Source organism: Hypomesus transpacificus, chromosome 9 (assembly GCF_021917145.1).
Source record: "Hypomesus transpacificus isolate Combined female chromosome 9, fHypTra1, whole genome shotgun sequence".
In the NCBI taxonomy this organism is placed as follows: domain Eukaryota; kingdom Metazoa; phylum Chordata; class Actinopteri; order Osmeriformes; family Osmeridae; genus Hypomesus; species Hypomesus transpacificus.
In genome coordinates, this window is record NC_061068.1 from 19,449,659 (window position 1) to 19,471,261 (window position 21,603).

The 21,603-nt window shown below is 45.5% G+C and overlaps 2 protein-coding genes across 10 annotated transcripts; both read right to left on the reverse strand.

The window, feature by feature from the left end:
- Positions 1 to 138: 138 nt before the first annotated feature.
- On the reverse strand, positions 139 to 13,021 carry eif4ba (eukaryotic translation initiation factor 4Ba). Of its 8 annotated transcripts, none has more exons than XM_047024780.1 (15): positions 12,937 to 13,021; positions 10,331 to 10,471; positions 9,699 to 9,904; positions 7,894 to 8,010; positions 7,518 to 7,572; positions 7,212 to 7,358; positions 6,731 to 6,865; positions 6,014 to 6,181; positions 5,364 to 5,625; positions 4,566 to 4,654; positions 4,133 to 4,388; positions 2,981 to 3,015; positions 1,643 to 1,772; positions 940 to 1,012; positions 139 to 518 (listed from the first exon to the last, which is right to left on the reverse strand). In XM_047024780.1, the coding sequence occupies exons 1-15, from the start codon at positions 12,947 to 12,949 to the stop codon at positions 438 to 440; spliced, it is 1,908 nt and encodes a 635-aa protein (XP_046880736.1). In that variant the 5' UTR covers positions 12,950 to 13,021; the 3' UTR covers positions 139 to 437. The 8 variants fall into 8 exon arrangements, with proteins under 8 accessions (XP_046880736.1, XP_046880735.1, XP_046880733.1 ...); XM_047024779.1 differs by having other exon boundaries at positions 6,008 to 6,181; XM_047024777.1 differs by having other exon boundaries at positions 6,719 to 6,865.
- Positions 13,022 to 14,623: 1,602 nt separating this feature from the next.
- LOC124470695 (keratin, type I cytoskeletal 18-like) lies at positions 14,624 to 19,944 on the reverse strand. Of its 2 annotated transcripts, XM_047024682.1 has the most exons (8): positions 19,291 to 19,944; positions 17,750 to 17,832; positions 17,073 to 17,229; positions 16,728 to 16,892; positions 16,078 to 16,203; positions 15,382 to 15,602; positions 15,076 to 15,126; positions 14,624 to 14,836 (listed from the first exon to the last, which is right to left on the reverse strand). In XM_047024682.1, exons 1-7 carry the CDS (start codon positions 19,804 to 19,806, stop codon positions 15,102 to 15,104), a joined length of 1,293 nt encoding a protein of 430 aa, XP_046880638.1. In that variant the 5' UTR covers positions 19,807 to 19,944; the 3' UTR covers positions 14,624 to 14,836; positions 15,076 to 15,101. The 2 variants fall into 2 exon arrangements, with proteins under 2 accessions (XP_046880638.1, XP_046880637.1); XM_047024681.1 differs by lacking the exon at positions 15,076 to 15,126.
- Between the last annotated feature and the right edge of the window lie 1,659 nt (positions 19,945 to 21,603).

The following is a 21,603-nucleotide window of genomic DNA, read 5'->3' on the forward strand; positions in this document are numbered from 1 at the left end:
TTGTTGTCAACCCCCAGGGACAGCTATTCAACCCAAGGTTAACTGTTCTTCAACCAACAAACATCCTCATCACCTTAAACTGGCTAACGCAGTAGATGAAGACTTAACCCGACGCTGAGTCACAAATATGCAAAAAAATATTTTTCCCCCACTTTATTTATTACAATTAATTCATTTTTCCATCTCTTTCATGTGGCTACAACTCCTTTCCTTTTTTCCATTTAAAATAAGTCCAGTATGTGACTATTCTGTTTAGAAACCGAAAAGTCCTGAAAAAGAGGGGGTGGGGTGGAAGGGGAGGGGGGGTTCAAGGAAGAGGGAGGGGGTTGATGCCCTCCGCAGGAGCCGCTACTCGAGGTGAGGAGATTTATTTAAATGTGAGATTCTTTCGTCTGACGTTTCCCCTCCTTGTCTCGCCGGTTTCTCTTATCGCTGTCTTACTCCAAGCCGTCCTCCACATCATCTCCTTGGTCTCCGTCCATTAGCAGAGCTGCGTACTTACTGGCTGAGCTGAACTTCTGCGTCAAACAAAACAGACAAACAAACATGTCCGTCAAGAGCGATCCCCACCATTCTCCCTTTCCTCACACAGCATGGCTTCAGATGATGCGAGAGACTTGCAGGGGCACCAGGAAGATATTTGGTGACTGCCATCCTCAGGAAGGAAACCAGGTACTATCTAGCAGCAGAGAGCAGAAACCTAAGGAGTTTCACTGAAGGACCGAAGCCAACATGAATGGACAATTGGGTGCGGGGAAGTGTCAAAAAGGGGGGAGGGGGGGACTGAAAGCAACACTATACAGTGTTGTGAGGATTTCCAATGGAAGACTGAACTCTGAAGACTGACAATGGAAGGGATGGGGTGCAAGGGAGTGGTGGTTTAGGAAAGACTAAATGCACTATGGGGGGGTGAGTCAGACTGACATCACCGGGACTCACGGGGGTGGGGGACTCTTCGTATTTCTTTGGCTCTGGTGCTGGTCTTGAGTCTCGGTCTCTTCTGTTATCCTTTCTACAATCAGAACGGACACTAGGTCAACCTTCGCTGGAGTCTGGAGGGTCAAAGCCTATTTAAAAGTGCACATATAAGCACTGACATTTACCAAGAGTCATGGTACGATTGGTAATGGGCCGCTGTTTGGATTTCAGGCCAATTTGATCAAGTCACATGAAGGACGTTAGTCACACCCTTGTCATCTCAGTAACCTCTAAAGGCTGGTTGACAGGTGTCTGCATTACTTTCTTACAAGCAGGTATCAATGTCAATCAATTGCAGTAGTAAACGATTTTGCAGTCAGGTTTTGCAAAAAATAAATGAATAAACTTAAGTGTGCCATTCTTGATTCCGTACTGAAACACTTACACATCCATTTTAAGTTTGCCCATTATTGGCCATTGGAAAGAGTTAGTTAACAGTTCACAGCTTCAAACTGAATACATCCCTTGTAAAAAGGAATTGTGGTTTGTTTCTAAACAACTGGCCATTTTGAAGGACAAGAAAAAAAACAACAATTATTAAACGTACTTGTCAGTCTTAAGTGATTTGACAAATCACGCTTACTAGAAAAACCAGCCTTTAAAAAAAGATCCCATGTAGGTATCCTGCCTGTCCCCCTGCTAGCACCACTCGTGTCGGGCTGACCTGTCTGCCTCCCTCCGTCGGTCTCTGTTGGCCCCCTCTCCTCGGCCCCGCCCAGCTGCAGGCCCTGTGGCCCCCCCTCTACCCCGAGAGGGCCCCCGGTCCCGATGCACACCGTCCACTTTATTCTCGTCTGCAAGGGAGAGCCCAAACAGTGAGGATGGGGTTGGGGTGGGACTGTCGTCGAAGCGACGCTCAACCGTCGTTCCACGCCACCTTGGCTAAAAGCCCTGGTTGCATTGAAGAGCGTGATGGTTTGGCCTTCTTTACGCGCAAAGCGTTCTTGTGTCGAATGGGAGGTTCACACACATATAGCATTGCCGTCTTGAATGCAACCGGACTTGGGGAGGGCGTGGAGAACCATCGGCCTTTAATGGTTGCAGGGTCTGCCGCTTTCGCTCAGACAACTTGAGTCGAGTGAAGATAAAGAGCCACGACAAAAAGGGACACCCGTCATCTTCTGTCGACTGCACAAAGCAGGTTCTAATTGGCTGGGCACAAGCGAGATGAGGTAGCGACCAGTGAACCTGACTGGGTCTACCACCCCTGCTCCTGTCTGGTGCCTCGACACAAGTAGAAAATCGGCAGACACTGCGTCCGTTGAGGACCGTGGGTTCCCCACAGCTACACTACAACCAGCTGCCCAGTGGTGTTCCCAGCTCAACTCTCTCTCTGTTCCAGTTTCCCACCTCATTAGTGAAGGACTCAAGCCGGGATGAAGTGACCGAGCAAGTCCACATCTTTCAACTGTTCTGAAATTGAATATTTGCTCAATTTATGCTGATGTGTCGTTGAGCAAACTTCCATAGGGTTTCTCATAAAACAACTTTTTGGACCAGATGATACTTCTTGCAGTGGGTTCAGAGATGGTTGAACCATCAGGAGAGGAGGTCCAGGACCAAGACTGGGCAGCACTACACTACAGGATTCCAGATTAGACCACAATATTCCACATTCGAGTCCACTCTTCTACACCCTTGCCCCAGTCTTCCCTTGTTATATCCAATGAATCAAAGCACCAAATCATCAAAACACTGAGCTGGAAGGGAAATTACAAAAAAAGTTCAATTCAACTCCAGTCCTCTACAATGACTTGGATGTTAAGGAAAATCACATTACCAATTAGAAGTGATTCAGGGGCGAGGCCGATTAATAAAACCCAAAATTGTCAGTCACACTCAATCTTGACTTCAGAGCATAGTCTCTTAGTCTGGGAGTTAGACCAAAAGACTCATGTCAGATTACTCTGGATTAGGTTAGAACCACCAAAAAGTCTTGATTGCTCCTTATTTAGACAGAAACACACCGACAAGCTCACCAGTACCGACGAGTGGAACTTACCCTTTCCAGATCCTCTTTCATCTGCAGAATGAGAGCTGGAAAACAAAAAAAACAAAACCAAACTCAAATATGTTGTCACCAACATGCTCTTCATTGTGTTGTCAAGTGTAATAAATCAGCTTTACAATGCAACTTTTGCCGGAGCAATAGGTTGCTTTGCAATAGTTTGAACATGATCTAAAAATTCTGATAATGTATTTTAAGTTTTGCGTTTCATCGTTATTTTGGTAGTACATCCATATTCAAATTCAGTTTACTGTCAATTCATTTACAGAACATTCATGTTTTATTGTTTACTCGGCCGGCCGCCAAGCTATGCAAGTGGAAAAGGTTGGGAATGGCTATACTTTAGTATGCAATCTGTTTTGCAAGTTTCACATTCATTAAAATATCTAGCATTTGGACTGGATCAAGTTTTGTACACAACTTCAGCCAATTCTGAAACTCAGAATGATCCAATATGCTATGATGAATAGTGAGCAACATGGCAGCAGCTAGTTTTGAAAGACGTCATTTTCTTTCATTCCACAACATTCTAAATGATCCTCCGTAAACGTTACTTTGACGGACCATTTTGATGGATAATGATGAGTTCTAAACACTGAAAATGGTTACAAATTCTAAATGTGTTCTAAATGTGCACGCTCAAGGCCACAGGCTAGCCACAAGGTTGTGTGTGCTCAAACCAATTCATAGATGTCAACACTTTTTCAGCTCACTTACAGCTTGTAATTCTACAGCAATAGTTAAGATAAGATTTTTCCCAGAAACCCCGGGCCATCACTTGGTCCTTGTTTGCTGGGATGGAAACAGGCTACCCTGCAAGTTAGCTAGGTAGACAGCTAGTCATGTACTTGCCTACATCTTTTTGATGCAAGGAGAATAACCAAAACAAACTATGGAAACACTAGAAGGACACAGACTAATAGATGCACATAATTCACTACTGGAAAAGAGGCAAGAATGGTGGAAGTTGGGGAATCATGATCACCGGAAAACAGGTATCATAATAGCATCTAAAGTAGAGACTATACCAAAGTAAATAAATAAAATATTTTTAAAAAGTTGTTAAATGTTTCACATTTCGTTTTTGTTTATAATCATAGTAGTAACCTGGCTTCGGATGTCACATAAATGATGGAGACCATTTACCTCAGCTTGGGGGGTGTGGAGCCACTGGGGGAGACAGGGGCGCGTCCATCGCCGTCGCTGGACCCTGCGCTCACCGTGCTGCGCTTGGCCCAGGCGTTCTCCTTGGGAGGGGGTGCAGGCATCACCTTCAGGGGCTCCTTAGAGGAGGTGGAGGAGTTGGAAGAGGGGGGGCGTGCCCCGGGAGAGGGCGGGTCATCTTCCCTACCACTGAACACCTCGTTCTCCACAGAACGTTCGCTTTCTCTACGCCGTGAGGCTGGGAGATGGGGGGGTGGGTTGGGCAATGAACCGTGATGTGTGAAAGGAGACAAGTTAGTCAAAGTTGTCCCCCTTGCCAAGTTCACCATCTCAGATAAAACTGCCCCTCTCATCCTCTGACATCGACTCAAGTGCTATTGAGGTAAAAGCAGAAACAAGGGTGTTTTAAACATACCTCTCCCAGAAGTGCTTCCGGGCTGTGATGACTCACTTCCTGTGCGGGAGCGTTCAGCGGGAGGCTCCTCACTCCGCCAGCTTGGGTCCCTGAGGAGGAGGAGGTCTGGTTAATACACTGAACCATGAAGCTAGTCGCTACTTGAAGCATTCAATTGCAAAACAGGTACAATCCAGTACTCAGAACTGTAGGAAAAAACTGCATTATATGAAAAAGGCAAGTCCAACACTTCATATGGCGGCTGACACTTATTAGCAAACAAAACAAAACAGATAATGGACACATTTTCAAACTAATTATGTAATTCAATTAACCAATTAATTATATTCCTACAAATATTCCATATATTTATTAAAAACCTTTTTTGCAGAGGTTGGTCAACATAACCCTTGAATATCGTCCTGCCCAACTGTCAACTCCCGACCCCGTCTCCCTCCTGTCATATCTGTCAAGCAGGGTGCAAAACGCCAAAACCCCTGAAGGTGCAACGCCCACAAGAGAAGCAACAACTCATAAAGGGGGGGGGGGGGGGAACCCGCTCCTCTGTGTCAGAACACGACAGCTCTTCCATTTCTACGTGAGCCAACGTTTGTCTCCTGCTGACGCTTCACTCTGAGGTCATCACAGATCATTCTCAGTTTTGGTTTCATTCCCTCTGGTTGGTTCTCCCTCTCCTTTTCTCTCCAAACATTGCACTTATAAATCGCTCTTAATTTGCTCCATCCATGTATCAATTCCTTATAGCCCACGACAGAGTAACAACAACGGGTAGGGGGGGTGGGAAACGCCGCTTGTGACCTGTCTCTGTCGCGGGGCTTCCTCTCAGGGCCCCGGTTCTTGTCCTCCTCCAGCTGCCTCTGCAGCCGCTCCTGCTCTTTCTTCAGACGCTCCTCCACCTCGCGCTCCTTGGCCGCCGTGTCCACCGGCTTGGCCCCGCCAAAGATGGAGGCGCGCCCGGAGCTGGGAGCCGGCGCTGGGGCCGCGCTGCCGCCTCCGCCCTGCTCCTCTTCCTTGGGTACGCTGCGGGGCTTCAGGTTCAGCTTGGGCCTCTGAGTGGGACCTGAGAGGAGGTGGAGAGGAAGTGGACGCGGTTAAATGAGGGGGGCGAAGGTGTCTATAGTGAGGTTTTGTTCGGAGACGTAATCAATCCTAAATCAGTTTCTAGCTGGTTGAAGGGACAGGGCACTGCCGCCCTCTTCGCAGGGTGGAAACAGACAGCGAGTGTAGACCTACAAGCAACGACCAAAACAAATCCAACCTTCTAATCTGTTGGCTTGTGGCGCACTTCCTCAGTGATTGCTTTTCGAGCGAAAACGAAACACATTTCACACCACACCAATGGTGTTTCACGCCATTCCACAGTTTGTGTCAGGGGAGCTAACAGGATGGCTACTGTAAGTCGTGATGTTGTAAAGACGTAGTATTGATACTCTTCGTTTTACCCTCACCTTTCTCCTCGCGCCGTTCCTCGCGCCTCTCAAAGCGGTCTTCGCGGTCGCCGCCGAAACCGCCCCGGTCGCCGCCGTAGCGGTCGCTGCTGCTCCGATTGTCGTCGTAGTCACGGCGGAAGCCGCTGCCAAAGGCACGACGCCCCCCGCCGCTGCGAGAGTCAAAACCTGGGGTCACACGTGTCACAGAAGTACACAGTTCAGAACTGAGGGGGAGGGAGGGGTTCTTCAAAGCATACACAAACTGCAATTCAATCCTGACAGTGGATAGTAACAAACAGAGCGATGACAGAACAAACAACTGAACCGATTCACATTTCCACTGTGCACATGGTAAAACCACATAGAACTTACATTAAGTCAAGTAAGATTACAACACAGGGTTTCTTGTTGCACTTTGCAGTTAAGGCGGCCGCCTAAGCAACACACGCCTGCCGCCTTCACTATGTCGTTTAAAAAATAAATAAAATAATGATGAGCGATATCCGCCGTGTTATTCTGTTCAGTGTTTCTTCCTTTCATTCTAACGGCAGTCTCCCTTCTTTGCAGAACGCATAAAAAATAGTTTTTTGAGGGAACCCCCCCCCACCCCCCACCCCCCACCCCACACGTACAGCTTAACTAACACATTTTCAGCGGGAAACCCTGCAACAGCATTCAAGAGCTAAAGAAAAACAAAAAAAGAATGTAAAAATGGATCCTCACTCGTGGCCTCACCTCCCCGGTCAAAGTCTCTGCGGTCCCTGTCGTCATAGCGGTCGCGGAAGCGGTCCCTACCGCTGTCAAAGCGGTCGTTGTCACGCCGGGGGCCGTCCCGCCCGAAGCGGTCAGACTCGAAGCGGTCTCGTGACCCTGGTAGGGTGGCGAAAGGAAGAAAGGAACGTTAATGGAACAATGTGTGAGAATGTGTGTTTATATATATATATATATATTTTGTTTTAGGTGTGCGCGCCTGACGCCCCATCCTGCAGGATGTTTTGGCTCAGTGATGACTTGCATTTAGTCATTTAGCAGACGCTCTTATCCAGAGCGACCTACAGTAAGTACAGGGACATTCTCCCCGAGGCAAGTAGGGTGAAGTGCCTTGCCCAAGGACACAATGTCCTTCGGCACGGACGGGAATCGAACCAACAACCTTCTGATTAATAGCCCGACTCCCTAACCGCTCAGCCATCTGACCCCTTACTTTCTGACTTACTTTCACCAAAGGCCTCTTCTCTCTTGGGGAGGCCGTCGTCGGCGTCTGCGGTCGGACGGGCCCTCCAGTCAGTATCTGTCTTGTCGGGACCCATGTCCGCCATGCGCCCTCCCCGGTCCCGACCTCCCATCTGACCATTGTCTCTCTCTGAGGAGGGGACGAGGAGGGCAAAGACAAGTTAGGGGGCGTTTGGAAACGCCGGCATAATACATTTTCCCATGAATAGTTGTCTTTTCTGAATTTTTCACGAGGAGCCGCACATGTACGCAGGTCGGCACGTTAATATTCACGAAGGTTCTGGCTTACCCTTGTCATTCGACTGGTCTGCGATATCCACACGGATCCTTCGGTTCCCCAGGTTCTACAGGGACAAAGGAGGAGAACTCGGTTGGTCTGTGGCGTGCATTATGAATAGTATTATCAACAGAGCTCCTCACAGTGATGTGGGGTCAGGGAGACATTTGGTTTCTGTTGAGCCACATTCGATTAGTTTGCAATGCATTCACCCTCTCAATAACCAAACGGGATTCTAAAAATCCAAAATGGACACATTTGTGAATGTCATTTTCAACTCATTTAGTGAAAAATGTAGCCTAGTTTTCAAGAAATAACTGCATGGTCAACCACGACAGTAAAACATGATTTAAAAGCCTGTTGAGAACGCTGGGGTTGGTCATCTCACCTCCTCGTTAAGGCTCAGTGCCCTCAGCAGGGAGTCCACATCATCAAACTCTGCGTAGCCGAACCCCTTCAGCCTCTCGGGGTTGCTTGGCTCCCTGGGCAGGCGCACGGCACTGATCTGGGAGAGACGGGACGAAGACAGGGTGAGTCACACTGACAGAGTGTGTGTGTGTGTGTGTGTGGTGGTTAGAAAATGCAGGAACGAAAGGAGTGGTGGTTAGAAAAGGCAGGAACGAATTGAGTGGTGGTTAGAAAAGGCAGGAACGAATGGAGCGGTGGTTAGAAAAGAAATGAGCATGAGAGACACAATTGGGGTGCATAACTTATCGTTCCCTCGTTGCTCCCCGGGATTGTACATGTCTGAGTACAGACAGAGGAGAGGAGGAACTAGGAAGATAGACACTGGGAAGCCTGGTCCACTCCCAGACAGTGACATCCATCGCGCCAACCGCGTCATCCGTTTACATCCTCCGGCGTGGCTGTGTTACCTTAACAGTTGTTAAGTACCTGCACTCGCCTCCAGTAACGCCACACAGACCTTCAGGCATATTCATGAAGGAAACGAGTCAGCTGCGCTCCGAGGGGAGGCTTTTCCGACGACTGGGATGGACTCTAGGTCTTTGGCACCGCAAAGGCCTGCAGCCGTGGGCCTTCACACACGGTGAATAGCGCAATTTAAGGAGCAGACACACAGGAGGATTCTCAATTGCACACAGGTTTGTCGCCGAGCGTGGGAACTCGCTAGCCTGGCTCTGCCCTCCTACGTACTTCAGCTCAATTTGGATTTTGCTTCTGTACTAGGTCAGGGATGTCGGTTCTGAAGTCGGTTTCCATAAACACATTTTTTGTAGGTCCAATCAGCGAACAGAGGGAGTGGCTGAGAACGATGACGTTAATGTCGTGCACTTGTTTGAGAAGTTCGGTAATGGCGGCGGAGAAAGATGCGAGCGAAACTATTCTGCGGTTGTGCCAACGCTGCCGATAGGTTTAAGCCGGAGCAAGAACATTCCTTGCTGAGTTTTGTTGGTGGCCATGATGTTGTGGCCCTCCTCCCCACGGGGTTTGGGAAAAGTTTGATTTTCCAGCTACGGCAGCTAGCTCGTTACAGTAGTGGTGAAGAAGTTGGCTAAGGCGAACGCTTGCGATTGGTTATGGCAAATCAGAGTGGCTCTGGGCGGATCCAATAGTTTTAAACTTCAACAGAGGACCCGCCTTCAAGGAAGTTAACGTTTGTCAATGGAGATATCCCAGACCCTCTGTACAAATGAAATGTACGAGGGTCTGGTTAGGACCAGGCTAGGAACTCGCAGGGCTGTTACCAAACACAGACTTATTTTTTTTGCAAAGGCATCCTCATACAGACATGAGTAAAAACGAAAGTGGGAACCTTGCAACCGGAAAGTCCCGTTTTTACGACCCTAAATCCTTCCACTGCTTCGAGCCCTGTGGGTTAAACGAGCCTCCCTGTTCTCAAACATTGCCTTGGAGAAATGAAAGCGGAAAAAAATAAGCCAGGTGTGGGAATAAGAGATGAGCGAGTGACATAGTTTTAATGATGACTGTGGGGAAAGCTATTTCGACTCATCTCCCAAAAACACTGGGGGATCGTCTCCAACATGTGACTTGTACTAGTGTCTCCAACAAACACCCTGTTCTACAGACTCCAGTCCAGTGGTTCGAAGAAAAGACACAGGCTGTAAAGCCTATTGTAAAGGCTCTCATTCACCCTCAAAGCGCCCTCCATATAGGTGGAACATAAGAGACGAGGAAAGGAGACAAGATGGTAGGAAGTGGAGCAAACATTACCGCCAGGCCTCGGAAGAAGTCTTTAATGGAGTCTTCGGTGACATCGTAGGGCAGGTTGCCCAGGAAGGCCGTGTAGGGGGGGCTGCGGGGGAGGCGCGAGCGGTCCACGTTGGGCTCGCGGGCCGACCGAGGTGCCGTGGGCAGGATGGAGCGGTCGATGGCCGGCGCCCTGTACATGTCCTCCTCCGTGTGCCAGGAAGTGGAGACTTGAGGAAGAGGAAAAGGAGGAGGGATGAGGTGGTGCGTGTGTGTGGAGGCAGGGTGTGTGTGTGTGTGTGTACATGAAGGCAGGTGGTGGTGGTGTGTGTGTGTATGTGTGTAGGGAGGTGGTGTGTGTGTGGAGGGAGGTGGTGTGTGTGTGTGGAGGGAGGTGGTGTGTGTGTGTGCGCGTGTGTGGAGGGAGGTGGCGTGAGAAAGCAGATAACTTATGTCCAGGCACAAAATATTACAGTGTGACAAAATGACTGCACCGTAAATTATGAGTGCCATGTCATGAGATCAACTCGGACGCAAAATAAAAATTTCAACCCATAAAAACAACAGTGCAGGTCGATTTAAGGTGTACGTGAATCAGAGGACAACTGACTTGAACAGAGTTGTCAGTACCGTGTCGAGGAAACGTGCAAACTCACCATCTCCCTCCAGGTCATCGGTCTCGTCAGCCCAGCTGGTGGACTTGGCGGGAGGGTAGCTGGGGGCAGCATTGCCCCCACTGTCCTCGGCCAGGAAGTCAGTGAGAGTCAGGGTCTTCCCCTTCTTATTCTTCTTCTTAGCTGGAAGGAGAAGAAAAAACAGGGATGTTATGATAGACTTCCATTGCCCTGTTTGAGGACTAATGGAATGTTCTGTGCTTATGGTGTATTTAGTATAAACCAAGAGTTACACAACAAGCAATAACATACTCCAGGAATGCCATGTCATCATAAACCTCAACATTTTAAGTTAGCTGCTAATGGCTTACTGGACATGGAGATTGTATTGGAAAAACTAATGGCAAAACAGAAAGTCCTTAAGCTTCCTCCAGTCAGGACCACCGATACCCATTTGAAAATGTACACATTTCTGTGGTTCTTTTGTCTCCTAAAGACCGTTTCGCCTGGGAGTTTCAACAGGTGAGTCAAGAGCTCTTGTGCAAGAGGGCTAGTAGCCTTGAAAATGGCTAGACTTTATGTAGTCAGCAATATTGGTGACTAAGTAATAGGCCAATTAACAGCAGTCACAATAGCATCTCTCCCAAACAGCAGCTTAATGAGGAGCTTGAACACTGACCAAAAACATGGCAGTCGAAATAAATGCTTAGATACCTAATTGTTGTCCTTAACAAAAGAAATTACTCAAACAAGAGGAGTAAATTGGTAGTTGTAATAGGCTTACAGCCTTGGAATACTATGGGATGCCATTTCCACAAAGTCTCCCAGACAACCCAGAAAAATCTAATTTCTGCCAACCCCACACAACAAGTGAATGGTTTTTGTAGAAGACTCACTTGACAGCTGCATACGAACAAACCGTTAGCATTCATTACCCAGCGCTGGGGTGCTCCCATGCAACCAGCAGGTCAGATAAGGGCTCAGCACTGTGCAGCCTAGCGTCTTCCACAAGACGCTTTAACAATGTTAGCGGTCAAAGCAGGACAAACCAACTTGTCCTCACTGGCCCATTCTAAAAGGGAGTGGCATGACTGCACTGTGTTGTAACTCAGAAGAACACACTTGAGCAGCCAATTATATGGCTTGTTAAAATGCTAGTTAATTAGGGGAAAAGAATACCGATGTGCTCAACTTCTTGCAAAGGAGCATGTGTCCAAGATATCTCCATCACTTAAGTCGAAATTTTGTATGGGTACTTGCCCCTCCTGTGAGGAGGGTAAATAGAGAACCAATACCATTCGATAGGGCAAGTTTAGGTTTGTTTTGGTTTGTAGCGGACAGGAAGCAACAAAGCAGGATGGCAGCTTCATTGTGAAAATCCCAGCTGTCAGGACATTCTTTTCTCCACCGCACACACAACTTTGTTTTCAACTCCAACCCTTGCCTGGTACACATAGTGCATACTCACTGTTTACAAGCTGGCTGGACAGTTGTCACATATGCCAAACTGTCAATAAATCAATAGAACTTTGGCCAACTCTTACAGTTTTGAATTTTTGTGAATTATTTGGACACCCCCTCTCCCCGCCACACACAAACCACAGCAATATCCTAACCTAAGCATCATATCCGTGACAAATGGTCTGATCAGCTTTCAGATCGAACTTAAGTACAACCCTAATTCACATGTGTTAAATTCACTGAAATTACATTTAGATTAAGTGCATGCTGACGCTAGTTGGCAAGCTAACAAGGTGGCTTGTCATCCAATTCGGCTCCCATACAGCTAGCAATGTACAGTTAGCTCGAGCTACCTAATCAGGCAAAACGATGTTTCTAATCTAGTGATCAATATGCCGTAGACACAATATGCAGGTTAATAGACCTCTAAGCACCTTGCCTTAGTCATTATACAGGCTTAGTCACCAAAGGACTGCTGACGACGGGAAAGTCTGCTAAGGTTTAGGGCCTAGTGCTCGTGGCTACGCCAGTACCAAGTGCGCCATCGTCGGAACTGGAGTTTGCAAGGCAGTCGGTTAAGTTATTAAAGCACCAGGGGTGTTTAAGACGTGTCAGACAACTGACCAAGTTCACCCATGGGTTTCCACATAACTCATCTGGGAACCCAAAATGTGCACGTGGGGGTATTCATTGAGAACCCCATTCCATTCACCCAGCCCCTCCTCCAAGAAATGCGCTTGCGCCTGTAGCATAGCTTGCCTAAGCCGCGCCACTGAATTGTGGCTAGCATTGCTACGAAGGCACAATGTGGCATTTCTTTCCGCAGTGGCCAACACAACACCACATGTCATAAACCGACAAAGACAATTGAAAGAGATAAAAGATCAATATTAAATCTAATTCCAGTGTCCAATCCGATAAATGGCTCAGACCAAAACTATAAGGAAAATGATCAAATAAAGCAAATCGCTCTCGCGGTGTAGCTAGTCGGCTACATCCCTTCTCTCGGCCCCTGCTTCGTATCCCTTAAAAACAATCAATAAATACTTTTCAATCATAGGACACTGCCACTGATTTCAACGGTAGGGCTTATGCGTTCCTTAAAACCACATTCAATAAGTTGTGTCGGGATACTACCCCCTGAAAACACCTAAAAAACCCAGGTCGTTCACCCACATAAACCTCACCTGACGCCGCCATGTTGGAGAGCGAGATAGTACCAAATTCCCGGATGAAGGCGTCAGAAGTTTATTATCGAGCGCGCGCATCTCTGTTCACGAGCCCACTGCTCACTTCTTGCCCATACAAGTTATTAGAACAGTAGAGATAATGTTTGAAATAAGATCAGAATTCACGTTTTAAGTTATTTAAATAACAGTACATCTATTTGACAACCTTGCCCCATCTACATGCTTGTATCACTTGAATGTCCACTGAAACAGGGCTGCCAACTTTTCAAAAAGCCTAGGAGTGAGATTTGGTGGGGCCAAATGCTCCGTACAAAGCATGCATTCTTACCTCACAATAATAATAAGATGGATTCCTGGTGGAATCTTTTACTTGCCAATTTTTGTGTACACGACACACAAATGCAAGGTTTTTATTCATGCGTGATAACCCACAACATGCCCCCCCCCCCCCTTCCCGACACACACGTTAGCACACAAATTGGAACGGGTCCTCTGTATTCCTCCCATCCATGACTGGCCCCGTCCCAGGACAGTCAGGAACAGTGGGCTGCCTTCATTTACAGCACCCAGGGCCAGGACCAAGCGCGCCATGTCTTGGCCAAGGACACAGGCAGGAGAGCATCTGTTTTGCATGCTTTTGTGTGTTTTTAGTGGAGAAAACCCAGGTGAGCACGGCAAGAACATGCAAAGTCATGTTACAAACTCACGCAACATTGCAAAGAGAGTCAGAAATCATATACTTGGGATATGAAGAGGTCTGTCCTTAACCACTGATCAGTTAACAATGATAACAAATAATGATCATTTTATTACTTTTATACTGTTTGGAATGCTCTGAATATACTAAACAATGTTTGATCATACCTTGCTATATTAAGCGTATGAAAAAATAACCCTTGGTTATGTCCAGGAGAGCAATATACTGTACCTATCTATGAATTATGTAGCTTGTATCATTGATAAACTGTCATTTTGCTGTTTGCTTATGCCTGCATAGCTATACATTAGTTATTTGTAAGACTAGGAAATGCCTGGACACTGGTGTAGGTCAGAGGTCACAATGTTACCAAAGTGTATCATGAAGTACAACTTTGAACAAGGAAAATAGGAGGAGCGTCAAGGCCATTTCTAGTTGCCTTAAAAGACCTAAACAAAAGTTATCTAGCATGCAGTGACCTTTTTCTGTGCTTGCAAAAGCTATGCTAATCATTACGTATCCTCCCATATTGTGACACTATTTAACTCCCTTGATTTCCTGTATTCATTGTCCAGTCTTCTGAGATACGCCACTTGAGTGTATCAGACACCTGCACCTCACAAATGTGTGATAAATATGTTGATTTGGTCTAGAACTTGTACTTAGCTATTCACTTCATTGACTTGGTACTTTCACAGCAATTGGGTACCATCTAATACGTCTTCAGATACAAAACCATAACTACCGAACAATATAATTGTTATTTCCTTTATCTATTGTCTGTACACAGATTGAATGGATTCTGATTATCCCATTATAATTATGATTTACTTGTATCTTTAAATATCTTCAGGGTCTTGGTAGGTCCCCAAGGTGGGCAGACGGTATAATAGCAACCTAAAGTTAGGCATCTTACTAATTTTCAACACTGCCTGAATTCATAGCTCCACAGTAATGGGATGAATACAAAATACTCAAAACAGCATCTTAAAAGGTGTTAAAAAACTTTATTTTGGTACTTTGGTCATTTTTAGGTCAGGTGTTGACACAGCACTGGAAGCTTTGCTCAGTGAGACTGGCTTATAATGCAATTATGGTTCTGCAATAACTGCTCTTTGTTAGGATGACAATTATCACCATGATTTTCTCTTTTCTTTTCTCGTTGTTCAAGCCTTCAGTTCATCCAGAGCATCTTGGAGCCTGGACAAAAATCAACAAAACAAAAGCATTGTTTTGATAGCATACTTTGATAGGGCAGATCGTCTTGCAATACCATTTATAAACCATAGATGGCATCCCGAAGTTTGAAATGTGGAAGTATCACTCTTACTCATTTGTGACATGAACACTTTTTATGTTACAGATATCCAACTAATTCATATTATTGATCCCAATCCTACTGTACTTTAGGACTGAAAGAGTATGCATTCACAACATACCCTATGGCCCTGCCTGGACACAGCCCCTAGCTTCTAAGCTGTTGGGTAGATCTGAAAAGATAGGTATGTGTTATGGCAGACAGTTTAATCTTGCCATGCAATCTAGCCCGCAGAGGATTTTATAGGTAAACGAACTAAGGTGGATATATTGTAGTTCCAAGTGCTTTTATTTAGTGAACAAGGGATATGAAGGTTGAAAATGGGATTCATGCAAACAGGGTCGAACGCATTTGGGAGAACTCTTAGTCAAAGTCTAGGATTAGTCTCCATCCAGGAACATCTCATGTTCTACCTCTTCATACTCACTTGAAATCTTCTCCATCCAACAGAGACCTGTAGGTGAGGATCTCAGCCTCCAGCTTCATCTTCATGTTGAGCAATGCCTCGTACTCCTGGCCCTGGTGTTGGATGTTGGCCCGCAGGTTGGTCAGTTCCCCCTCCAGGTTTACAATGATGTTGTTGTACCTCTCCATCTCCATGTTGTTGCGCTGCTCCGTGTTCCGTAGCGTGTCATCCAATGAAGCTTTCTATTGTGGAGGAGCAGAAGAGGAATGTTGAGGGTGGTGATGTGTGAATGGTTTATTATCAGTTGGTGTCAACTTGAAGTGCTGCATCAGAAATGATGATTCAGTCTGTGTTTGGGGAAGGCCGAGTAAAAATGTACTTTTGAGGGATCCCCTTTGAAAATGTTGAACAATATATTGTTGAAATTTGTATGGAAATGCCAAGTATAAAAACTAGAGAGAGTTCAACTTCTTCTGCTTTGTGAATGTCAGGAATGTTGAATGTCAGTTATGAATAGCGAATGACCTTTGAATTATGGGGGCTGATATGCAGTGCAGTAAAGGAATGGGGCATTTGGTTATGGAGGTCAACGGGTGCAATTGAAATGCTACTCATTCCATCGCCCAATTTTTACGATGTCACTTATGAATTCCAGAGAATGCAGCTGCAAGAAGACATTAATGGTGTATGCATCAAAACATTGTCCGTGTGTCTCACCAGGCTCTGTTGGGACGCCAGCTCGATCTCCAAGGTTTGAATCTGTCTTCTGAGGTCCGTCATTTCCATCTGCGCCCCCTGGAGAGCCTCGGTGTTCTGAGATACCTGCACTTGTACATCTGAGATCTGACAGTAAACAAAGGGAGTTACAGGGAGGAAGCCATGGAGGGATGGGTCAGTAAACCATAGAGCCAAGTGCTCTGGATGTAATTGTTAAGGACAGTTATGGGTATGTTTGGATATTTGGAATACTTTATAATGTGAAAGAATCCTACAAATCTTAGATAGAAAATATTTTCAAGGACCAAACATGCAACCTTGTAGTATGCCTGCTTGAATTGTGCATGAAAACACTGAAAGGAAAGTGTTCGTGGTTTTCTCACTGATCTAGCTGAACGCATCGATGTAGTTTAGGTCAAGACAGACTAACTGTGCATTTCTCTGTGCGGGGGTCAGATGGCTGAGCGGTTAGGGAGGGCTATTAACCAGAAGGTTGTTGGTTCGATTCCCAGCTGTGCACAATGACGTTGTGTCCTTGGGCAAGGCACTTCACCCTACTTGCCTCGGGGGGAATGTCCCTGTACTTACTGTAAGTCGCTCTGGATAAGAGCGTCTGCTAAATGTAAATGTCTCTATACACCCAAGCTTACCTGATTTTCATGCCAGATTTTAAGGTCCTCTGCATTTTTCAATGCCATCTTCTCATAATTGGCCCTCATCTCCTCCATGATCCCGGACATGTCTTGACCTTTGGGGGCATCGATGTCCACCTGCACTCCTGACTGGGCAACCTGGTTGCGCAACTCCATGACTTCCTAAAGGAGGAAATCGTGTAAAACAGGAAGAAACAAAAGTTAAAAGTTTTTTTTGCAGAGATCCTCATGGCCTCCCATGGTATGATAATATATCATCTTAAATGGTAATATGATTTTAGAGAAGTGATGTATGCGTGCAGTACAGTATGTCACAAATCTTTTATCTGAAATAGATTTTACATTATCATGGTTCTTCTTCAGGAAGATCAATTCCTCCCTCACAGACTCGATCTCACTCTCGATGTTCATCCTGCCCATGTTGGTTTCATCAAGGACCTTCTTCAGCCCCACAATGTCTGCCTCCACTGACTGGCGAATGGCCATCTCGTTTTCAAACCTGTAAAAATAGATATGGTTTCACAAACCTGTTTGGTGGTATGAAATATTCAACTCAGAGAGGCCCAAAATGGCTGACATTGCCATTCGTTGCCATCAGTGCACAAGATGGAGTCTCTGGACACTGGTCTATGTTCAGTTTGCTGTTCAACTCGCGTGGTTCACATTAAAAAGGAATTCTTGAATCATCAACCAAGATAATACCAAAGCAGTTTACAAAGAGGGCTGTGTAGCATTCTGTAGAGGTTTCACGCTAGAGTTCACACACCAAGTATTTTAATGAAAAAGACCAGATAACTGCATAAAGATTACACAAAATCCCCTTTTTGAACTTCACTTAATGCTGCACCTAATTATTTCCCCAAGGTCTGGCATGAGTCAGACTTTTGGTCTCACATTTTACAACTGTGAAGCGTTAGACTATTTTTATAAAGCCAATAACATTACACAAACAAGCAGACACAAACAGGCAATATTCGGTGTGTGGAGAGAAAATGGATTAAACTGTTTTTCAGACTCACTTCACTCTGAAATCGTCAGTGGCTAGACGGGCATTATCAATTTGGAGCACGAGGCTGGAGTTATCCACAGTCGTATCAAAAACCTGAGGGACAGAAATATTTAATAATTACTTTTACCCAAACTGAAAATATAAATATATGCTCTAGATGGATAAAAAAAAGGTAACAAATAATTTAAGACTGGAAAAAGTTATTTATGCACTTTTTCTGGATGTGAGTTAAAACATTAAGATTTGATTCTGTCCACTTCATTTTCAATGAAAGCAAATAAAAAACGTATTTTCTTAAAATACTGTCTTTGTTCAAACATTAAGAATTCTCACAAACAAACAAAAAAACTTGCATGTGAGTCATGTTATGGGAGCAAAACATGTCTGAATCCATGGCAACTGCCCTGATCGCCAATGTAAAAAGAGGAACCTCAGATGGAAAAGCAGTGTAACGGGTTTCTTCACAGCTGAGTATGCTGTGAGTTTGCATTGTTAGAGGAATGGGCTGTGCTTCCTGTCCCTCGTGACACACGTTCTCTGTTCTCCCCCAATGTGAGTGTGTGGTTGTGTTGGAATGTTTCCTTTTCTGTTTCTGGCTGTGTCTATCTCTGTTGCTGTTTGGCTGTTTGCATGTGTAACCATAGTTTCCAGTTTGACGCATAAGAGAAAAAAAGCCCGATGCAGTAGGGAGTTAGGTGCTGCATAGTTGTCATTATTAGCTTCACAGGAAATCTGAACTCAGGCACAGAATATGACACTCCAATGTGGAGCTGGATATTAAACAACCGGTCACATGCTGGAAATGTGAAGAGGAATGATTTTGAGTGGAACACATCTGGTTCACATCGGTGTCCTCCTACGCTTGAGAATGTGGAGGGTGACCATTCAGGGTCAGAACAGTTTTTTTCTTTCTTTTTTAGTAGAAAACGTTTTATGTGGGTTGTTCTTTTGGGTTTTGTGTCTCTCTTCTGACTATTCACTCTTTCCCCTGGTGATTTATTTGAGGAACTTCTGGTCAGTTTGTGGCACAGGGGGGAAGGGAAATTGGATATCGGCCACACCCGCCATTCTGTTTCATAGGACATTGATAGCCCAGATACAAATCATGTTCTTTTCAGGCACAATACATTTAAATAATATGCTCAAGAAATGTTTGTTTTAAATGTAAAAACATTGTTTATATGCCAATGTATAACCAATACAATGAAAACAAGTGCATTTTATGTCTGGGTAAATTAAATTCAGGATTCTAAATGCAAGTAGTTCCCCTTATTCTGCACTACCTGTTTAATCCACCCCCCCCCCCTCTGAGTTCAACAGCTTTCATCAGCATTCTATCTATCACTATCACTTCATTCTGTCCTATCTGCCCACTCTCTCTCTTATTTCTTACTAACAGCATCAGCATTCCCATTATTTGCCTCTAATATAATCAACACAACATTCTCGCATACAGTACAATAATTATCTTGCTATCTTTCTTTTCACCCCACTCATTCATCTATCCGTCCCTCCTTCTCTCTCTCCTTTTCCCCAGCCCCCCAAACCCACCTTTTTGCGCAGATCGTCGATGACGGGGGTGTACTTGCTGTAATCTCTACTGTCCGGGCTTCCCTTCTCCAGCACCGCTCTGATCTTCATCTCCAGCTGTGCGTTGGCCTGCTCCAGGGTCCTCACCGTCTCCAGGTAGTTGGCCAGGCGGTCGTTGAGGTTCTGCATGGCTCCCTTCTCGTTGCCCATGATGCCACCGCTGCCTCCGCCCGCAGCCATGGAAGAAGCAGCACCAACCATGCCTCCACCCATGCCCATGCCTCCACCCATGCCCATGCCCATGCCCATACCGCTGCTCACCTTGTAGGAGGAAGAGGACGAGAAGGCAGAGGAGCCACCAGGGGCCCCGCTGCGCAGGCCGGAGAAGTTGGCCGAGGAGATGCGGGTGCCCTGTCCGCCCGCTCCGCCGTAAGTGCTGGCGGCGCGCTGGGAGGAGGGCGGCATGGAGCGCGTGGCATAGGACATCCTGGAAGACTGCATGTCAGACATGGGCGCTGAGTACACTCTGAAAGACATGTTGGAGTAGTGAGCGAGCGATTGGAGTTGGATGGATGAGAGAGAGAAAGGGAGCAGGCTCAGAGTTGGACCTTTTTGAGAGTGAGGCAAAATGAGGGAAATGGAGCACTTATACTTCTCCCCCTCTCTGTTTCTCTCTCTCTCGCGCACACGCAGGCCAGCCTCCAAGACCCTGCCTACATCCCCATCCTTCCCAGTCTCCTCCCTCTTTTCCCATGCTCTTGTTCACTCACCGCCACACTTTCTACACTTTTGTATGCTTCTGTCTGCCTAGAAACGAGAAGTGTGTTGGTTTCTGCTTATAATCTGCAGTAAATATTTACATTTTAGAAATGGACTGAAGGAGTAAAGAAAAGAGAACAAATTCCAGAAGACAGATAATACTTTGATATGGAGATAAGTATGAGAACATCAAGATGAAGAAAACCAAGACAAAATCTTTAAAAAAAGAGTGAGAATCCAATAAGAAATGTGCTGTTATGCTAAGCTTCCAGCAACATTCTTTTGGTTTGTCCATTTAAGGCTGCAAACGTCCTTGGTATGCTGCCCCCAAAATAACTAACTAGTCAAAACTGTCTGGCAAAGGAGATATAACTGCTCCGAAAACAAAAATAACATTCTTTCCCTAATGCAACAAAGCACTGATTTTAACTGCGCAGAAGCATGTACTGCAAAACTATTTTGAACAAATAAAACAGAACAATTGATACAAAATTCATTTGTGAGAAAAACTATGATCACTTTAGTATTAAACTGCTTTTATCATAGTTTTGCATTGTCATGTTAAATTTGACAACACCCAAGCATTAAAACACTCTCATAAGGGCACAGAACTCTATGTGTGGTGACCGAGACAAAGACCTGAGGGAAACTGATATCACTGTTTCTGGCCAACAAGAAAGACTGGGGGAAGGGAGTTGGTCCTCACTCAAAAGGTGAGGTAGGGTTGGGGTGCAACAAACAGAAATGAACACAATAGCGCAGGTCACTAATGTGCCAAACAGTGAGGTTGCTGCATCAAGATGATATATATGATATATATCATACTGCAGTTGTATATTGTGATTCAATATTTTAGCAGTGTTGATCCTTAGTTTCAGAACTGTACAGAACGACAATGGGCATGTGGAACCTTCATCTTAATCCTGCAGGTCAAAGGTGACTGCAGTCATTGTAATAAATTAAAACCTCTTTCAGTCGATGTTACCAAAAGGTTTGATTCGAATGAGCACTTTCACATTTTTGTCAAAAATTTACAAACCTTTTGGGTTTTATTGCATGAGAACAAATAAAAGGAACAGTTAATATTGTCCCCATAGTTTGTCGGCCATTCTCAATTCCATTGTTTGGGCTCAAGCACATTTTTCAAAATGGACCCCAGAGAAAAACAAAACACACAGTAGCACCTAGGGGGAGTTGGCAATGTCTCAAATCCCCTTTTGAGACATTGCCATCTTATTTCTTTCACAGCTCCTTACTCACATTCACGATCAGAAATCAAGACCATACAACGATTGTTCTTGCCCAAGCATAAAAACAGCTTAGCCAACTCAGCACGAAACCGCTATCTTTCATCCGCAAACACCTTTGCTAAATAGTTTATCAGAGACGTGCTCCCTATATTGACAGAAATGAACACTATGCATACAGTGCTGGTACTATGTAGCCTCTGTGCTACACCCACTCTGGTTTTGCAACAGTCAGGACAGGGCATTTTGGAGGTTGGGGGGGGGGGGGGTGTGTGTAATCAGTAATCTTGAACATTGCGATTACATAGGGGGTGGGGAATGCAACACC

What these genes read in the sequence shown, in the direction of transcription:
- eif4ba (XM_047024776.1), bottom strand. An exon ending in CGATGACCTGGAGGGAGATG is followed by an intron (nt 9,905 to 10,330) that starts GTGAGTTTGCAC and finishes CTCTTCCTCAAG; the next exon opens with TCTCCACTTCCTGGCACACG. An exon ending in AAGCCCCGCGACAGAGACAG is followed by an intron (nt 4,655 to 5,363) that starts GTCACAAGCGGC and finishes CCTCCTCCTCAG; the next exon opens with GGACCCAAGCTGGCGGAGTG.
- LOC124470695 (XM_047024681.1), bottom strand. Translation starts at nt 19,806, where the DNA reads ATGTCTTTCAGAGTGTACTCAGCGCCCATGTCTGACATGCAGTCTTCC. An exon ending in AAATCTGGCATGAAAATCAG is followed by an intron (nt 16,204 to 16,727) that starts GTAAGCTTGGGT and finishes GTTTACTGTCAG; the next exon opens with ATCTCAGATGTACAAGTGCA. An exon ending in TGGCGTCCCAACAGAGCCTG is followed by an intron (nt 15,603 to 16,077) that starts GTGAGACACACG and finishes CCTCCACAATAG; the next exon opens with AAAGCTTCATTGGATGACAC.